This window comes from Aythya marila (assembly GCF_965140915.1).
Source record: "Aythya marila genome assembly, chromosome: 1".
NCBI classification, from domain to species: Eukaryota; Metazoa; Chordata; class Aves; order Anseriformes; family Anatidae; genus Aythya; species Aythya marila.
The window spans coordinates 63,416,992-63,436,913 of record NC_139042.1 but is presented as its reverse complement, the minus strand read 5'-3'; the positions used below and the strand labels follow the sequence as shown (position 1 = coordinate 63,436,913).

The 19,922-nt window shown below is 37.4% G+C and overlaps 1 protein-coding gene across 4 annotated transcripts; it reads right to left on the bottom strand.

The window, feature by feature from the left end:
• Nucleotides 1-381: 381 nt before the first annotated feature.
• Nucleotides 382-19,666, bottom strand: CDC16 (cell division cycle 16). 4 transcript variants are annotated; one of them, XM_082780363.1, is made up of 18 exons: nt 19,539-19,666; nt 18,507-18,561; nt 17,612-17,709; nt 16,865-16,903; nt 15,930-16,070; nt 14,272-14,431; nt 13,521-13,615; nt 12,818-12,951; nt 11,981-12,060; nt 10,386-10,435; nt 9,616-9,689; nt 8,102-8,227; nt 7,221-7,373; nt 6,813-6,876; nt 6,119-6,180; nt 3,976-4,111; nt 3,017-3,107; nt 382-1,889 (listed from the first exon to the last, which is right to left on the bottom strand). In XM_082780363.1, the coding sequence occupies exons 1-18, from the start codon at nt 19,584-19,586 to the stop codon at nt 1,630-1,632; spliced, it is 1,866 nt and encodes a 621-aa protein (XP_082636489.1). In that variant the 5' UTR covers nt 19,587-19,666; the 3' UTR covers nt 382-1,629. The 4 variants fall into 4 exon arrangements, with proteins under 4 accessions (XP_082636489.1, XP_082636487.1, XP_082636488.1 ...); XM_082780361.1 differs by having other exon boundaries at nt 383-1,895; XM_082780362.1 differs by having other exon boundaries at nt 383-1,895; nt 18,507-18,558; nt 19,539-19,642.
• Between the last annotated feature and the right edge of the window lie 256 nt (nt 19,667-19,922).

Genomic DNA, 19,922 nt, shown 5'->3' with positions numbered 1-19,922 from the left:
CACAAATAGAAGTAAACATATTATCAGTCTTAGTTAATAGGACAATTAATGAAGAAAGACTGCTAAAAAGAAAAAAAAAAGCAAAATTTCAATATAGTTACTTTGATTCATCCCTTGTCTCCTCGTATTTATGTAAAGCATAAAAAAAAATGTATAGGAAATATTTCCCAAATTACACAAGTATATATATAGATATATATATATGTATAAACATCTTGCCCCCAATAAAGTGGATGAAAGTTGTATCAAGATAACCAAGCATACACATTTTGTGCTGAAGGTATAATTGAAAATAAATGTGTAAATATTAACACAAGGATACTGAAATACAGTGCAGAAATAACAGTTTAGACTGACCATTCTATTTAGCTAAAACATAAGTTAGCCATTTTTTTATTTCATCAAAAAAAATCATCTACAGAAAAATTGCTAGTTCTGAAGTACTTCCAACTGAAGTCTGGACCGCTAAACCTCAGAAAAATCTCTTCATTCATTTAATGTCAAAACTTAGCTGTAAGTCACAGAAGAAAACATTATGACAGCTTGTAGCATTAAGTTTTTAATTTTAAGCCTCTCACAGTGACATATGTGGAACAGGCAAGAAGGGAAGGGAAAAATTTACACAAAATACGTTCAGCGTTCATGCTAAGAAGGCAAACTGTTCTGTTTAGTGGCTGGACAAGTCCCTGCTTCTGTTTCAGAGACATAAGCTTTACTTCATTATTTTTCAGTGAACTGACGACATTTAAAAACACCAATTTAGAGACTTGTAAAAACTGTATACGTGTATTAGTATTATTCCATTAATCCTTGACAGAACAGCTATGTGTAGAGAGAATGACTACAGTCCCTTCAGAAATAGTACACCGTGGCTTACAACTTGATTGTTACACTACTGAAAAACATCACAGATGTCAGTAATTGCAGGAAACACTGATTCATCTCAACATTTTTGCCATTCATGGTTGTTGTCTAGTCACCTTACCAGAAACAGTTCTTAAATGACCTTTCAGTAGCACAATACAGAAGAATGATAAAGAGCTGAAGTCAACAACAGTTAGGAGAAAGTATAACAAAGTCACATGCTTTGTCATCAATTTAACATATGCCCAATTAGAGTCAAGTGATGGAAAACCACTGAAAGCACTTTGTAAAGGGATATACTTATTACTTCATAAATGTGTCAAACCTCATGGATTTTTTGGTCTATTTACTACGAAAGCATTCCTCACCGACAGGATGAAAACTCAGAAGCCACAATTACTATATTAGACTCTGGCTACTCCATTCAGCACATTGGAAACAGTTCAATCTTTAAGAGTTATTTTTAAACCTTCAGTCCTACTGATGGCAGACACAAGGATGAGTAAACAGTTTTAAAAACATAATGTGAATTTATTTTTTTTTTTTACTTCATCACGTATGATTAATTTTGTAGAAATAATAAAATCGGAAATAGTCCATCATGTATATTTTAATCATCCTTAAGGCAAGCATTATTTCTCCGGTGTTAGGTACAGTGTAGTAGTTTGAATTCATATAAAAATAGCAAATTCCTGAAAGTATAACACCATAACAAAAATGCTAAAACAAATACTGACAAAATGAGCCCTGTACCAGAATTTACAGTCACGTACTATGGTCTGACATGGATGTTTCTAGCATCATATCGCTTTCATTCATTTCAATCTCAAACGTTTCTTCCAATGGACGACTGGTATCTGTACTTTTCCTTTGATGTGATGTTTCTAACGTTACTATGCCACTCTCATCCAGAGTCTGTCTCTCTATGTCGAATTCTCTGAAATCCCAGGGAGGTGAAATTATATTCTTTAATGTCTTCATTGTGTGTACATCAAAGTCATAACATCTTAATTTGTCTTTGATTTCTGTTCCTAGGAAAACAGTCAAACCATTAGTTTATTCCACATGAACGCTCCCAAACATCCATCGTAAAAAGCTATCATCAACTCCTAAAACTATTATAGTTCTTCGTATTCAGAACAGCAAACTGTTGTTGCTGCTAAATGACTGAAGTCTGTAATAGAGCTGGTCTGACACAATCCAGATGACTCCTTGTTTAAGAGAAAAAATAGCACAATGGGCTAAATAAGATTAATATTTGAAGTCTTATTAGAAGTAATTGCCAATTCCCTTCCATGTGAGGGTTTTTCTTGTCGTTGAAAGTTACATGCATCATGGTTTGCATCAATGTATAGCACACAGCTGCGTGGCCGTTGTGTATGCGTTAACTGACTGTGTGGAGCAAAGCATTATTAAGAAGAAACAGCTGCTTCAGCTGTGTGAAAAATGTGCTGGAGAACCAAAGAACACAGATGACTAAATGGCTTCAGCTTATTATCATGCAGATTGGACATCAACTTTCTTCATTATTGATAAATTAAGCTTAACGAAGCGGAAATATGTTGCTATAAAGTTTTTTGAGGGGGCAGAAAACTTTCACAGAATATCTCAGACCACAGCAATATAATGTATTACTGTTATGAAGATGTTTTTAAACCACGTGTAAAGCTCTATTTTTGGAGGCAGCAGGATTCCTCCTGTCTTCACAGACCACAGTGTCTATATTGTGAAAATACCTCACCCATATCACTCCGCAGTACTATAAGCTGAAATCAAGGCCTCTGATTTTTTTAATCCTGATTTCTGTTTTATCCCCACCTGCCCCCCCACTGGTTTCTAAGCAATCAATACTTTCTATAAAAGAAACCATCACTGGTGCCTCCGATGGCAAAGTACCTGCTTTCTCTACAGCATTAAGAATTATCTATTTCCATGATGCTTACAAAAAGCAATGATTATCTGCAAACGCTGATCAGTTCTGACTTAGGTTTTCTGTCTTTTTTTTTTAATATATATATTCTACTTTCAGTTAACTGAGGTAAACAGACTACACCACAGCCATAATGGTAGACAGTCTTTTCTTGATGTAAGAGCAAAGACTTCTCTCAAAGGATTCAGTGACTTTAGCAGTCAGCATAAGTGACAGACTTACCAATGTAAGCTTCAGAATCACCAATATACATTTCTATGCAATGGCCAAGCATTGTGACTGAAAATGTGTCATCCCTCCTAAGACCAAGTGCCTATTAAAAAAAAAAAGTAAAAATTATTCAGCTGTAATTAAAACCATTTACATCTTAAGTCCATTACTCTATTTGTTGCTTTGTTGTTCGACAATGCAATCAGTGTAGTCTTTGCTGTAAATGCAAAGCATTGTGCAAACAGAATATTTCCATATGAAATGGCTGAAGAAAGCAAAACAAAAATAAAACCAGAAATGGACGTGTGTCCAGACAGAATAATTCATAAATCATGAAGTAAAATATACTAAAATAATTCTAAAACCTGAGGAAATTATATACGTATAGCTAAACTACAATCAATAATGAAAGACTGAGACATGCTTAAGTAATTACAACTAAATTTATGTAATACAAGCTTCTAGGTAAACAGAACTACAGCTGAATTCTCAAGCCAATCAACCTGAATGCTGAAAACTTAGCACTCAAGAAAATTCACTGTTACTCCATGAAAATGTGAAATCACCCAAACTGCCCTGGAAATAGTGATACACAATTATCACATAATAAACATAAATCCAAGGCAACAGAAAGTTGCATATTTTTAAAAGCTGCACTTACTGAAAAATTTCTACTCTGAGGCATACGTTGAAAGTATTTCCAATCATTTTGTGAGAATGAAAAGTTTATGTACATACAACTCAATTAATTGTTTACAAGAAAGAAGGATCCAACTACAACGTTCCAAAAAGTAGCTTTCTTTTTAAACCTACTCAGCAGAAAACTCAGGAAGACTTTTTTTTAAAATTAAGATTATAAAATAAAAACTTGTTTAAGGGTTGAATAAACGTTGGTTCTCTGTTTCAAAAGAGGAACAGAATGAACCGGTAAATACAGAATCTGTTACCAGAGCCTTAAGGCTGTTACATACCGTATGAAAATAGTCGATTGCACTTTCAAAATTGCCCATCAGACTATGTATGTAGCCAATGGCAGAATAAGTAGAAGCGTTTTGAGGAATTAGTACTAGAGCCTGGCGATGGTATTCCAGTGCTTCTTCGTATTTCCTGTTAGGGTTAAAACCAGAGTATCTATTATTTCAGGGTGAAAGAGGTTTTTATTGTGCTATGTTGATAATTTCCTTAACTCAGTGGCAGGCAATCCTGTCAAGAACCTTAAAATTATTGCTTCATACTCAACATAAAAGAATGCACAGGAGTCACGGATATTGATAATTTTCTTCCTCAACATAATTGAGAAATCATTGTTCCCGTTATGTAGCACAACAGCTGTCTGCAGCTAGGCCCCATTTGGAGAGGATCTTAGCAATTTGATACGGTAAATTGCTTTAGATGTTGAACGTTGCTCCTTGAAATATTGGGTTTCTTTCTGTAGCTCTCATTTTTCTCCCCAGGGGAGCAAAGGAGCAATATAAGACTAAATCACTCATTGTTCAAAATGAGAAAAGCTCCCCAGGCAGAAACTACACAACCCTTAAGTGCTGCATACACTGGTACTTCCAACACTTCCATGTTGCTGCTGCCTCTATCAGGGAAAAAAAAAAAAAAAAAAAAAGATTTACACATATCCGTAATTTCTTTCAAATACCAGCCACTCTTTCTTTGAAAATCCTCTTAGCTAGGCTGCTTATTGCACTCGTTATTTTACAAACCAAGGATTAAATGTACCGTATGACACTACTCTGGGAAATTAAACTGCCACTTTTAACAACCTAGTACAAGCTATTAAAAATAAGGATAGCAATTGTCTATTCAGAAGAAATTTTAATGTCTCTAGTTGTAATGAAATTATAACAACGTCATTTGTTGGTGTTACCAGAGGGTGTTAGGAAACCAGGCATAAAAATTTGCAGCTGTTTGCCTGCTGCAGAAAACTTCCAGTCTGAATTTTATTTTCGCTCATACTACTTAGTTGTCCAATTAACTACCAGTGTACTTTAATTTGCTGCTTTCAAATTTCAACTACATCGTGCTAGTGAAGAGATATCTAGTAAGTTTTTCACAAAAGCAATAATGTGCATTATGAACACTACTAAAATCAGTTGTTATGGACATTTTATCTTGTTAAAGAATATGCAGAGCTGACTAAAATCATCTTGATTTTCATGAAAGATAGCTTATAAGGATGAAGAAATATATTAAATTGGCTTTCTGAACCTGAATAACAAAATGCAAGTTGTCCTAAGTGTGATGTAAGCAGTTACTAAATTACTGCGAGGAATTAAAAAAGATTAAAGAAATTATAACTGAAGTATGCATTTGGAAAAAATAAAAGCCACACCCTACAATGATAATCATAAATAAATCACAAAACCAGTGTTTTTTGTTTGGTTTTGGAAGAATGGGTAACTATTATACATTGGTATTTCCCAGTGAAAATGAAGAATTCAAGCAATTCAAGCACAGAGCAATTCCTACCAAAGTCAAAGCAGAAGCATGACTTATATGTACCAGAATCACTTTAGCAACTCAAGAAACAAGAAGTTATAGCATATACCAACTGGACAATTAAAACCATGACAAAAGAAAATATATGGTACTGGTTAATATGAAAGACAACATGGGTTACAATCAGATTAAAGTAATTAAGGAGAGAACATTTCTCCATGTTAAAACTGTTAACACTTTCATATGTTCTTTGCACTTCCTTTTTCTCATCCTAGAAAAGAAATATGAAATATCAACTAGTTCTGTTCTTAAAAAACACAGTAACATTTTATTGTTGTGTTAAGGTCACTGAATACTGCACTTAAATAAAAAAGCCCAAGCACTGATCCAAGCAATCAATCAGCACAAAATCACCTTTAAGCCAGCTAAATCACTGCACATAGTCAAGTATGTCAGGACTGGGACAGCAGCCAGTTTGAATTCAGACCCATCTGAGAATCTGAAAGCCTATGATCAAATTTCTATCAAACAAGAATCATCAGGTAAAAGATGCTTCTACATTGCTTTCACGTGGCACATAATCTTGATGGAAATAAGAAGGAAGCTCATCAAAAATACATTTGTGTAGTATTCCAGATAAAAGGTAGCTCCTGTACTGTCACTTACTTGAGTTTTCTACAGACATGTCCTAAGTTGTTCAATAAAGGCTCCCACTTATCAACTGTTACCTGCAAAATAATGCAACAATTCAAGTAGAATCACAGAATGGTTTGGGTTGGAAGGGACCTTAAAGCCCACCCAGTTCCAACCCCCTGCCATGGGCAGGGACACCTCCCACCTGACCAGGTTGCCCAAAGCCCCATCCAGCCTGGCCTTGAGCACCTCCAGGGATGGGGCAGCCACAGCTTCTCTGGGCAGCCTGTGCCAGGGCCTCACCACCCTCTGTGGGAAGAATTTATTCCCATTATCTAATCCACATCTAGATTTTAGTTTAAAGCCATTCCCCCTTGTCCTGTCACTGCACTCCCTGACCAACAGTCCCTCCCTCGCCCTACTGGCCACACTTCTTTGGATGCAGCCCAGGATGCGGTTGACTTTCTAGGCTGCAGGCACACATTGCTGGCTCATGACAAGCTTCTCTTCAACCAACACCCCCAGGTCCTTCTCCTCAGGGCTGCTCTCAACCCATTATCCACCCGGCCTGTGCGTGCGCTTGGGATTGGCCCAGCCCAGATGCAGGACCTGGCACTGAACTTGCTGCAGCTATCTTATAACAAGCGTAACATTCTGCCACAAAATACAGAACTTCCTGGCGTTTTATGAATAGTTTTATGACCATGTGTATTATTAGGAAACATACCTCATTTCCAATAGCTTTGATTTTTTCCAGTGCATCAAGAAACCATTTTTCTGCAGTTTTCCAGCTAAATATCGGGGGTGGGGAGGAAAGAAAAGTAAATCAGCAAAGTTCTTATCAGCAGAATGAAGAAAATTGTATTACAATCAACAGTTCTTTGACATTACTTGTTGCATGAGTGAAATTATCTGTAAGAAAAAAAATAGTAATTACGTTCAGCTGTATTTTGCTTACTTTGCTGTGTGATCTTAACAGCTGACAAGACAAAGATAAAAAAAATCAGAAGCAAAACAGGAATGTTCATTAAACAGTTCTTATATCCATTATATTTTTTCTGGAATACATTAATAAATGTATTGGCACGTTGCATTTCAGAATAATCCATAATTAGGACTATTTTTGCAAGCTTACTCTCCGTTTTGAAATGCGACCACTCCGACTTCATGCATAACAAAGGGATCTTCAGGTGCAATGCTTAGAGCTTGGCTGAAAAACCTTTCAGCTAACTTGGAGTTGTTGGTCAAGCCATATTCCAGTCCAATGTAGAGCATCGGCAAGTGACACCTAGGAAGAAAATCCATGCACTTCATCAGGAACAGTGTCACAAACTAAAGAGAAATGCCAACTGTTTTCTCCTGTGTACATCTAAGCGAAAAGCTGTTTTTAACTGGACTGCTAACCTAAGGGATGGTTAAAGAGACTTTCTACCTGTTAGCTATTGACAAGAATTTGAACACCAGTATGAACTGTAACTTAAGCTGGAATTACACGTATGTATTTTCTCAGTGCTTTAGTTCTGAAGATTTTTTTCCCCCCAGTCTCCTCCCTAAATTTCATTTACAAACAGAATACAGAAGAAGCAATAATAATGGGATTGCATTTACAAATAACTACATCCAAATAAAATAGTTTTTACATGCAATATGACGTTGTTAGTCCATTACTCATTTTACAGCCTTCTCCACGGTATGCAACAGCTGTTCAAGATACTATTATACAGCACTTTATGATCTGGTAAGACAAACACACGATTCACACATTTTAGAGAACTCTGTTAGAATAGAGATTACCTGAATAAAAACTTGGACTTTAGAACTTGCAGAACTACAACAATAATCAAGTACAAACAATGCAGTCAAATACAGACAAAGTTATTTTATCCCTGCCCTCCTTTTTATTCTCTACCAGAGAGATGTTGCATATAATTACTTATTGTTTAAAGCAATACAGTTATTTTTCTATACTATTTATGGATTAACTTCAGTTTTTCTGAATGATTTTTTTTGACATACCCTTTCATGAGCTGTGCAGCTGTGAAATACGCAGCCATTGCTTGGTCATGCTCACTCTCAACTGCAAATGAATGTCCATAAGCTATCCATGCTGGTCCATAGGTTCTCTCAAGTGTTGTAGCTTTGCTAAAAACAAGAGCAGATCACAAGCAAACATTTGAAATGAACTTCCATGTGCTTCAGATGCCTACTTACAATACTGTGTGACAGAGATATCTATTATGATAATCTTCTGTAATGACCACTGGTAAATGAAGCTCATTTTAAAAGTCTGAGCAGCTCATTCACTGCCTTCTCTTGAATTCAATTCAAATGCTTCACATCTGTCTTGAGTTCTCTGTGCCTCTTTCTGAAGCGACCAGAATGATACTTCCTTTAACACACTACTGGGCACTGCCCAGATGTACCATCTACTGTGTTCAGCATGATGTCCTACTGACTCCAAAAACAGCGATATGGGAGCTGGTGTTTTTATCCATAGCCTCTCCAGATACTTTCCTAACAAATTACTGCTTCGTCCAGTTATCACTAGCCTTGTAGTTGTACATCATCATTCTTCCCCAAGAAGTTCAGGCATCTCATTACTATTCTACTCTTGCTAGACCTCTTTTCCCCTCTTTGCCATGATTACTCTGACTTCTGTGGGGTTTTCTTCCCCTCTTCCCCAAAACACATATAGGACCTTCCTGGCTAGGGTTGCTTGCATATTTAATAGTGATGGTCTTTATTTCACCCCTCAAACTACTTAAGGCTCTCAGGACAACTTCTCAAAGAATTTTACTGAGCACACTGCTAATTGCCAGAAATTTAAATAGACTACTCGGAATAACCAGGCATTCAAATAGTCTGTTAGTGACTCATCTTTACGTATATTGCCAGTCTTTAAAGGTCTCCAGAAGAAAAAAGGAAGCCTTACAGATTGGTTTAAGGCTTCTCAGTTTAAGCTTACAATACCAAAACAAATGCTGTACTCCACAGCCAGGTTCTGCTTGCTAATGTTGACAATCAATACACATACAGAACACAGGAAAAGAGCACTGGACTGACTGAACAGCCGAGAAGTCCAAGGCTGTTTGTGCAAAGAAAGAAAATCCTGCCATTTGGCTGTCTAGTTCTGTCTAACTCTTCCCTTTTAGATATGCAGCCTGAACCAGGGAGAATGTTTGAGTATCCTTACACTAAAAAATGAGCCTTGATTAACTAGTTGTAATTAGCTTGCCATCATAAGTGAGTGCAGAGACGACATCTGCCAATAACAGGAAAGTGAGTGGCAAGAAGTTCCAGGTAAGCCTCTAAATCATTTTTAAAGCATCTGGAAGGTTGAGGTCTAAGTTGCCATACCAGAAACAGGTTATAAAAAAAAAAAAAAAAAAAAAAAAGGAATAATTTATCAGTAACCAGCATACCAAGGCTTCTGCTTACTGTATGAGCTTATCAACAAATGTGGATGTTAAATATTTACTTAGCAAATGAACAACAGATTCAGTAAAGAAAACTAGAAAAACAAGTTTTACCTGAGGTATCTTCTAGCATGTTCATTTTTGTGGCCAACCATGAGATAGTAGCATCCTACTGCAAACCATGACACCTACACATTCAAAATAAAAATAGAATTATTATGAGATATATCACCCTGATTTTAGCGAAGCATCATCATAGGTGATGAGTAACAAGGGAACACAATTATAAAAGCTATGAATGTTCTCACAGACATCAGTCAGCTTTTTGATTTGTTTTACATCACAGACAAGCTAGAACTGCTGGCAGCTGTATGTCACTACCTGGGTTTGTTCAGCCCCAAAAAGAGGGCTATGTGGAAAGCTTATTGCTGTCGTCAATTTTATCTAATCATAGGGAATATAGGAGACTGAGCAACTCTTCTCACGAGATGCACAGTGACAGAATGGGAGGCAGTGGGTGCAAGCTGCAACAAAGAAAATTTGATTGAATAAAAGGATTCAATTTTCACAATGAAGGTGATCAAACATTGCAATAGGTTGCCCAGAAAGGCATATCCATCTATTATTGTAGCACTTTCTAAATGATTATGCAAAGTGAATTCTTCATGTTGAATGTTTTACAGGTACCTTAAGAAAAAAAATCCACCTTAATATAATTACAATGTACAGAAAAAAGAAAGAACATTTTTCACCACCTCCAATCAAAAAATATTTTATTTATTTATTTTTAATATTCTGTTGCTCTAACTGACTATTACGTTATAGGTGACAGCAAATAAAAGCTAAAGAAAACTACTTGGTAATGAAGGCATAGAACAACTTACAGGATTATTTGGGTACAGGTCGACCAGTTTATGAGAAAGATAGAAAAGTTCTGCACAAGGGAAAAAAAGACAAGAATATTAAAATATGATAAAACGTAAGATGTTTCAAGTCCTCCTTTAGCTTTCTATAAAAACAGGAAGCATGTCTAAAGTTATTAATACACAATAAACAAAACATTTTAGTGGTAATGCTTCAGACTGCCTCAAAACGGATATAATTTTGCAGTTAGTTAAAAAAACAACCTAAGTCTTCACAGCACACAAACAAGCAGCTATACATCCCACTCCTTAAGAGTTCTACAACAAATTGGGTCACTAAATTATATTAAATATCTAGTATATTACACAAACATATAAAGTAAAGGCAAAACACAGCTTAGCTTTCTACATCTAAGAAGTATAACATACTGGCTAGCTCAATTTCAAAATGAGAGTCCTGTGCATTAATATGATGAAAATAGGACTTTTAAAGGTAAATACATTGTTCCATTATTTGAAATAAATCTGTGTGATTACTTCTTAGAAAAAAAGATAATTATTTTCTTTTAGAAAACTTGCTACAGATTTTCTAATAAAAATGGAAGTAAACAGACACGGGATAACAATTTTAATGCCTAAACAATTTCAAAGGAAATTGCATTACTATACACAAAACAATTTCATCAGAGCATGGTGCTCTTATATCAATGAGTTCAATTCTAGAGTGCATAGCATCAATTCTTTGCTTCAGAAAAACCAAATATGAGAAGTTGCTTGCAAAACACCAGCTTATTTACAAAAAGCTTCAAGGCAGACTTAAAATGAAGATCACAGTACTGGCCACACATTCAGATGTAGCTAACTGTAAAGTAACTGAAAAGGACATTAACTGAAGATTGAGAAGTACCAGTGCACCTAATGACTTCTGTGTGTACAGACAATGCACCATCCTTTGAGAGACTGCAAATCATATGAGCTCCTTATTCTATCTTCCAATTGGTTCTAAAGACATTCAAGCTCTTCACTTGATTTAGGTGTTTATATGCAGTCTGAAATGAGAAAAAGCCATCCCAGCTGCAAGTAAGCTATTCTTGTAGTTCAGCAAAGGTGGTGTCTGATTATAAACTTACTTGAACTACAAAGAGACCTTCACAATAGCAAAGGCAAGGAGAGACAGCATAGAAAGTCTTCTAACATGGAAAACACATGACCACCTGAGCATGCACACTGTTGAAAAGATCCTCCCAGTTTAAATTAATACATTTTATTTTGTTAAGGGGGAAAAGTACACCTAGATTCTCTAGGAAGATCACATCAACACATAAATCGAAGAACTGAAATGCAGCACTGTAACTCATGATTACGAGCAAAGATTCTTTGCACAACTACTTCCCCAACCCTCACCATCAGCTCTGAAACTGCCTTCTCTTCCACTTACCCGTTGTTTTCTTGAAACTGCAAGTCAGAGGAAAAATAAACAGGTTTTCACATCAAATTTTAGGGGTGGCTATTTTTTTAAATGGTCTGTAACAGTGTTTCTTGGCATCTTTAATTCCTTTTTAAAATTGAAACACGACAGTGCTCTTTTGACTCACTAAAAATGTTGTGTTTCTTACCGTTTGCTTTATTAAGCTCCACAAGCGTCCCTATATGCACAGGTAAACAGTTTGCATGGAATGGATCCTTTTCCATTACCCTAAAAAAATAAAATTAGAAAAAAATGATCTGTGATACACATTTCAAAAACGTGTGTTTGAAACAGGCTGCTTTTATACTGTGTAATGTTCCAGTTAATTACCACTTCTGGCATTAGACAGCCATTTGTGACTAGAACATAACTACTGTAATACTGTAATGTAATTACTGGCACAATAAAGGTTTAAGACCAGAAAAATAGCCATTGATTTAGCTTAACAGGGCTAACACAAAATTTGGGTAAGCTGAATATAAAGTTAGAAGAAAACCAGAATACAGTATATTATTTGTTTGCAGGCCACTTCAAATTTAACTACCAGACAGCATGGCTTATCCAACCTTTAAGTTGCATAGGCTGGACAGCAACTTTTCAGCAAGGCCTATGTTTTCTGAGCTTAAGGAAACAGGCTCTGCAACATTAAGCAGTACGCCAAAGGAAACAATTAGTTTCAGGAAAAGTATAAAATTTTAATAACTTCATTGGAGTCATTTACTTCAACAGGATCATGATTTTACTCAGCCGTTCCAATTCACACAATCAGCATTCTCTGCAACTTTCCCCTAAGTCTTGCCCCTTTGTGTTCCAAGGGATACAAGGTGTCTTGCTGGGCACAAACTATGTATTTTAACTACCTGAAAACCTGTATCAAATTCTTAGGCATGTAATGCACTGAACAATAAGAGTCACGGTAAGTCCAGTCATAATTATTATTCTACATCATACTAAAAAAGGAATCAAAGTTGCTTTGTATACTTACACGGAAGTCAGCTTGTAACACATTTTGAAATCACAGTTATAATAATGCCTTTCAGCTAAGGACACTACTACGTCCAGGTTTTCCTGAAGACCGTCTACCGACTCAGGAATCAATGTTTCACTGGGTTTATTATACTGAAAGACAAAAGAAACACAATGTGCAAATCCAATCTAAAAATCGAATGCTATAAAATACTTCTAAAATAATATAACTACATTGATGTTATGAATTTTAAGAAGCTTAAAGTCCATAAGACCTGTATTTGCTCAAATGGTTCTTTGCAGTGTGCTTAAAAGCTCATTTGGAAGATGAAATATGGTTGCCAATGCACGAAGCGGAGGCTGTAGAAATGAATATTGAGTTATATAGAGTTGGCTTGCAGTGTTCTCATATTCTCTTTAGAAAAAAATATTTTGAAATATTTTGGAAGAATATTGTTATAACGTAGTATTTTCAGGAAATTGATATTTTGCCTACATAATTAATGTATTCTCAAGAAATAAAGCTGAAACAGATGAGTTTACACAGAACTTTTCTAACATTCAAAAAATGATACCTACTGCATCATAAATTTTAAAAATAACCAACGCTACAGAGCCCTTGCTTTTCCAAAGTTTGCAATAAACGGAGCCAAATAAAATTTACAACTGAAGTCAGGAATTTCATGCAACCCATCAGCTTTTTATTCCGTTTATGGTTTTACCTTCTTCAATTTATTCTCAAACAAAAAGTGCAGCAATTCTTGCTCTTCTTCCGTACATTGTTTACTAAGAGGTAGAGATTCAAGAAGTTCTTTTTCTAAGTAAATTAAAAGAAAATTGAAATGGTCACATTAAAGAAAAATTGTAAGGTCAAATATTAGAGCTTAGAGATGCAAAATAACAGCACAGATGCACTAAAACATAGTAATACTAATTATGGAAATTAATTATTGAATTCTTACTTAGTTTTTCCTTGTAGACTTTTAAAATGGAAGGTTAATGACATAGCACCATTATTTTTATTTATGCTATATATCCAAGTTTACCACTCAGAATGTTCTGTTAAATGCTGCCTACTATAGTGTAGCAAAACCCAACAGGGTTTTGTGAATCCAAAGGCTGTGAAGTTGGTAACACAAGGAAAAACTTCGTTTAGGTCAGGCAAAGAGCAGGGGAGCTTCTGGAGCTAACAAAGGAGACTCGTGGGTTACTTTGTTCCTTTTAATTCTTAGCATGGCAAAACTAACATCTAAAGTACAAACACAAATTTGAACAGTTACAATTTTCAAGCAATTCGAAGTTTTCTTCTACTTTTTAACATAACCATCGCCTAGTATTTTCCTAGCACCCGAGGGCAACCTGTACTTCGTATTTTATACCCTCTTACTTGCAATACTGTTTCATTATCCAGGAAAAAGCATATTAGAAAGCAGCTAAATTGTACTTATATTAGAGAAATACTGCTATCCAAACCTTCTTGTGCTGTCAGCATATGGTGCGATGTTAAAAGATCAAACGCTTCAAAGCAGTAAACATCAAGCTTCAAGGCCTCTTTGTAGCTGTATGTTGCTAGGGTTCTATTATCCAAAGCATCATAGATCTTCCCTCGCAAAAGGCATATAGAGCTCTTGATCTGGTGGAAAAGCAGGGCTGGAGGTCAAAGACTGAATCAATGTTTGCAATTTGGTTTTGAGCACAAATCAAATGGGCTCCCTGAAAAGTAAAAAGCATTTCATGTATGATGGAACCTGGTTTCCTAGTGCTGTTTTTAAATATTATTTCTATATGCTTAAAAAAAAAAAAAAATCAAATGGGCACTTCCAAGGCAATTCATCTCTCTTGACTTTTAAACCACTCATTTCACAAAAGACAAGAAGTTCAGCAGAGGTGAAAAAGGCCAAATCAATGGACTCAACTGCTTTGAGGAAGAAAAAATAATTTTTCCTTTCAACCCAAAACAGACTGTTTCAGAAACAAAAAGCAGTGAAAGGTAATTATTACCAAATTAAAGTTGTGCTAGGATGTCTAATGACAAACACATTCTTTCACGGATGAAACTCCCAAGGATGGGTGTTTTATTCAGTCAGAAGGCCACAGAATTGTCAGCATGTTATTTGGAGAAAATTTACACATTATATATCTTTATTGTCACACTAATCAGACAGAAGTCCATATAAAAGAAAAAGTAGAGCTGTTTTAACAACCAATACACCCTAGGGGGCTGCCAAATAGATAATAAACGCTGTTACCACTTCACAGGCCAGCAACTCTTACTCCAGAACAAGTGTCTGTGCAAACCAAGCAAATAAGACTGAAAAAGTGACATTCCCGGAGAAGAGTTTGGTTTAAGGTTTCTTGTAGCAGTACCAACTTGACTAGCTCCCTCGTTTGGCAGGCCAAATCTACCCTCCTTGCATCCTTGAACTACATCAACTGCATTTGTAAAGATAAGGGCTGATGAAGTCGAGTTTTTTTACAGGGTTATTTCTCAGCCAAAATAGTCGTTCAACAATCGGCCACCCGGACACTGGGGTCAGAGTACCACGAAACAGAAAATGGCGAAGGAGAATGAACACACAGCCAAATCTGAGGACCACCTGTGCTACACAGGTTTTTTTCCACTGAGCTTCAGAAATCTTCACCTTAACGCAACATAATTCTCGCGTGTGACAAGCAATGTCCCACTGAGAACACCGTCTGAACGATTAAGGAAACCTCCAGTTAAAAAAATACCCGAAGGAGAGGAAAACGTGCTTTATTATCTCAGCACCTGCAGCCCAACTGAAATAAATGTTAGTTTATATTACAAAGACTGAAGTTGCAGTATAGAGCTAGAAGACTCTAAAAACCAATACTAGATCAAGAACTTCCCGCAAAGTGCCTGCAAAAGCTTACAAAAAGTTGTTGCAAAGCACTTTCCATTTTTGCAAATCAAGTTACTTTCATACAGGCAAGCTGACAGCGGACTTCTGATTGAAGAGAATGATTCAGCATTTCTGAGAATTATGTTACCCAGGAAGGAAAGCATAAACACCTCGAGCTTCAAATTCATCTAGTTGCTAGATCACTTTTTGACTTCACACATTTTTTTCCTTGGTTATAAAAATACTTGTTTAGAAATTGTCACTTACAGAGGATTGCGACATCTCCCAGTCTGTGGTCGAGTCTTTCAATCCATTTTCATCCTTCAAGTACTTCTCAAAAAGTCTTTTGTTGATTGGCTCTTCCATATCAAGGATATCCAGGGCCTGTTGATGTTCTTTCGCAGCATACTAGCCGCAAACACGTGCATGCAAAAAAACAAGGTTGGGATTTGAAACATCTGTACATAAAGTCACATTTCAAAGGCACAGATTGTAACTGGTACTTACCAGCAAGGTTTTTTAGGCATGCAGAGTCGTATTTGGACACATGCCATTTTATAATCATAATCAACTGTTTTACTAGTCACCTATAATATACAACTTATATTAACAGAATTAGCACCTACAGAAAAGCTTATCATTTGCCATTATGCAATCACAGAAGTAGATGTTCCTCTACAAATGGAGAATGCAGGATTTAACAAAATACAGCTGACTTATTCTATAGTAAGCACAATATTTTATTTCATATTTTTGTATTTAATTTATGAGTTGATTCTGTTTTGCTGTGAAAGCACTGCATTTTACCATTTACATATCGCTTTTTATACGGAAGGACAAAGCTGCTAACTATATTTACACAATCATAAAGAACATCTCTTGATGGACTACACCCAATTAATTAAAAACAAACATGCAGACATGAGAGAAAAATCACTCACATTCCTATAACAAAGGAGTATTTTCTTTCCTGGACAAAAGGTCAACTGGGTTGCTATGGAGTAGAGTACCACAATGGTACTCCACCAACCATTGTCAAAGTTAAGGGATGAGGAAATCAACTACCACAAAACGTAAGCCTGTTATTCCAATGAATGTCAATCCTCACACAGCTACGCTGTGTCTCAGGTACCTAATCTTCCGAAGACGCACCTTTTATTTAGTTTGCTGTGTTTCTAATACTGATTAAAATGTGTACTCACATGACATCTAGCCGCAAGGTAGCGACAGGCTTCGTATAACTGGAAGAAAGATTTAATTTGTGTTAGCAATTAAGAGAGCACATTTACTTCCACTGCTAGACTCCCTCTTTTGCTCTGTTTTTGGTTGTAGTTTCTTCAACCCATTCACGTAAGGAAAACCTTGCTGACCAAAATGACTGAATAAGTCTGTAACACTTTTTCTACTATTAAACTCCCACAGTCAAAGGACACGATATTCACTCTTACCACATTTATTAGCAGAGCAGAAGGACAATTGAAATAATTACACTTTAAGTGACACCCCACCTTCCCATACCTACTGCTCTTCCATCCTTGGACTCCTCCTCTTCTCTCTCACCCCACCTTGGGCCAACACATAAAACAGTTCAGTTGGAAGGGACCTACAAAGATCACTGTGTCCAACTGATGGACCACTTTGGGACTAACTAAGAGTTACAGTATGTTATTGAGGGCATTGCCCAAACACCCCATGAGCACTGACAGGCATGGGGGTGCATCAAACACCTTGCTAGGAAGCCTCTTCCAGGGTTTGACAACCTTCATGGCAAAGACATTTTCCTTATATTGTCTGAACATGGCTATACTTGGTTCAGATAAACTGCATTATGCAGGCTTAACAATCAACCTTCCTGCAGACTTTAAGCTCTGATGGTGAAGAAGCCACTGTGATTAGCAGAGGTTTGTAAGTGGAACGACAGTAATGTGTCCTTGTCCAAAATGACTTACCTTATCCAATTTACGGGATCGAAGGGCATGTGCTGCCCTATGATACTGAGCTGTCAGGTAAAGACACTGGGCCAACCAGTAGATATCTTGAGGTTCCTCTTAAAAATAAAGAAGAAAATATAAAACATTAATTTATAGTATTTTTAAACAATTTCATACAGAACATTCAGTTTTGCTTCCCTAGAAGAGTACTGGTTTTCCACTATTCTAGCATCCTTTTAAGTTACTGTGTTTTACATATATATATAATTTTATATAAACAACTTATCTGTCTGTCAAAACGAACAAAACCTATTATATTTTACCTCTAAAGACATCATATAGTGCTCTGGACAGTGAATACAATGAATCTCGTGCTAGAGGTGTGTCATGAGAAGGAGATGACAGTGGTAAAGATTTAAAACAAGCTGTCTGCAGGAGCTGTAGGCTACCTTGCCCTTGGACACAGTCAGAGCAGAGAAAAACAACCCAGAATTGGCTCTTTCAAAGAAGAACAGTAGGAACTCAACTACACTGAAAGCTTATTAGACATCTGCACCTTGATGTTCAGCTCTCCTTCTGCCTGCCAGCATCAATGTGCTCTGCTAACCTGGGTTCTGTTTGTCCTGAGCACCCACAGCAAAAGCACGGCCTGTAGGGAACTACTACTGTCTACGTTTCTCCCCTACCACCTCTTCACTCGTGGGTTTGGCCAAACACTAATTTTAACACAAAGTTAAAAGGGAAGCAAGGCTGGCCCTGCTCCGTTTGGAAAAAAAGCACTCCAAAGACCGCAGAAAACCACATGCACCAAGCCCAACTTTCAACGTTTAGCCAAGAAGCTTAAAATAAAGAACACAGAGCAAGGGTGCCAGAAAGAAGTTGCTGAAGAACAACGTAACAAGCACCTACTTACCATGAGACAGTGAAGCTACTTTGTCTGCCCAAAACAGGGCACTTTGATATTGCTGCTGTAAAAAAAAGTGAATAATTATTATTTATTGGAGATTAGCGTCCTGGGCTTATCTTGAAATATATTACACGTAGTTTCCATTTAATGTCTTATTATGTGTGTATTCTCTAATGAATGGTGATTTGCTTTAGAGTTCTTTGTAAGTTCAAAAATCAGTTTGAAAGGGCCAGCCCCACTTCTTTTTGATGTCTTTCAAATGTCATTTGAGATGGGTTTGTGCATTTATTTTCAATTAAATGCAGGTATGTTTGACCAAAAGGCAAGTGCTAAATAGTAAATTAATTAATAACAAGTGATTAGTTAATTTGCTGTCACTGAAAACGTGGCATAAAAGCTACCTAACCTAGTAGTTAAAATAAATGTTTATTTTGGAAGAAAGAGTTCTATGCAAAAGAAATAGCACAAACATCACTGCAACAACATTTTGCAGCAGCATGTCTGATTAAGAAACGCTCATTTTCCACTCAGGACGCTTTAATTTTGCACAAACCACAGTCTCTGTGGGAAGCAGGAGGGAAATTCTCCACGTTTGCATGTATAGCTTGACTTATAAGCCCACGGTTCAGGAGAAGGGGGTGAAATAGAGAAGAACGTTAGCAAGGAGAGAACGGAGCAGGGGTTGCAGGTCCTTCCCAGTAACAAAGCTATGTTTATCACCAGGTTTGAGGTACTAGGAGAAAAACTCTGAAAACTGGTTGGAATTATTATCTGAAAAGATGAGCAGGGACTGCTGATTTTTAATTTTCACCCTTCTCCAAGCTGCGAGGAGGGACAACGTGCTTCCCAGGCCCTCCTGCACACCGCACAGATACCCCGGGGCAGCGACAGGACCTGCAGCACTTAAAAAACCGTGATCATCCCTGCACCTCCCCGCAGGATGACAGCCGTGGAGCTGCCCGGGGCCCCCCAGGGCACAGCGGGGCCCTGCCGCCCCCCCAGGGCCGCAGCCCCAACGGCCGCCGCCCCGCGCCCCACCTGGTCGATGTACTGCCGCACCCGCTTCCGCAGCCGCTCCAGGTTCATCCTCCTGGAGGCTTTTAGGGAGGTTTTGGGGGGTTTTGGGGAGGTTTTAGGGGGATTTGGGGGGGTCCTGGCGGGGTGGCGGCCCGCGGCGCTCGCCCCTCCGCCTGCCCGGCCAGAGCCTGGCGGTGCAGCGCCCAAAGCCGCCCCCCTTCCGGCCCTCACTTCCGGCCCGCCCGGCCTCCGCCTCCCGCCCGGAAACAGCGCCCCCGAGCGCGGCGTTCCGCCTGTTTCTTTCTTTCTTTTTTTTTCTTTTTTGGATGGTATCAAGGGATTGCCCGCCACGAACACATACATCTAGTTTTTAAACTAAACTCTTTCTGCAAATGCCACAGAGGC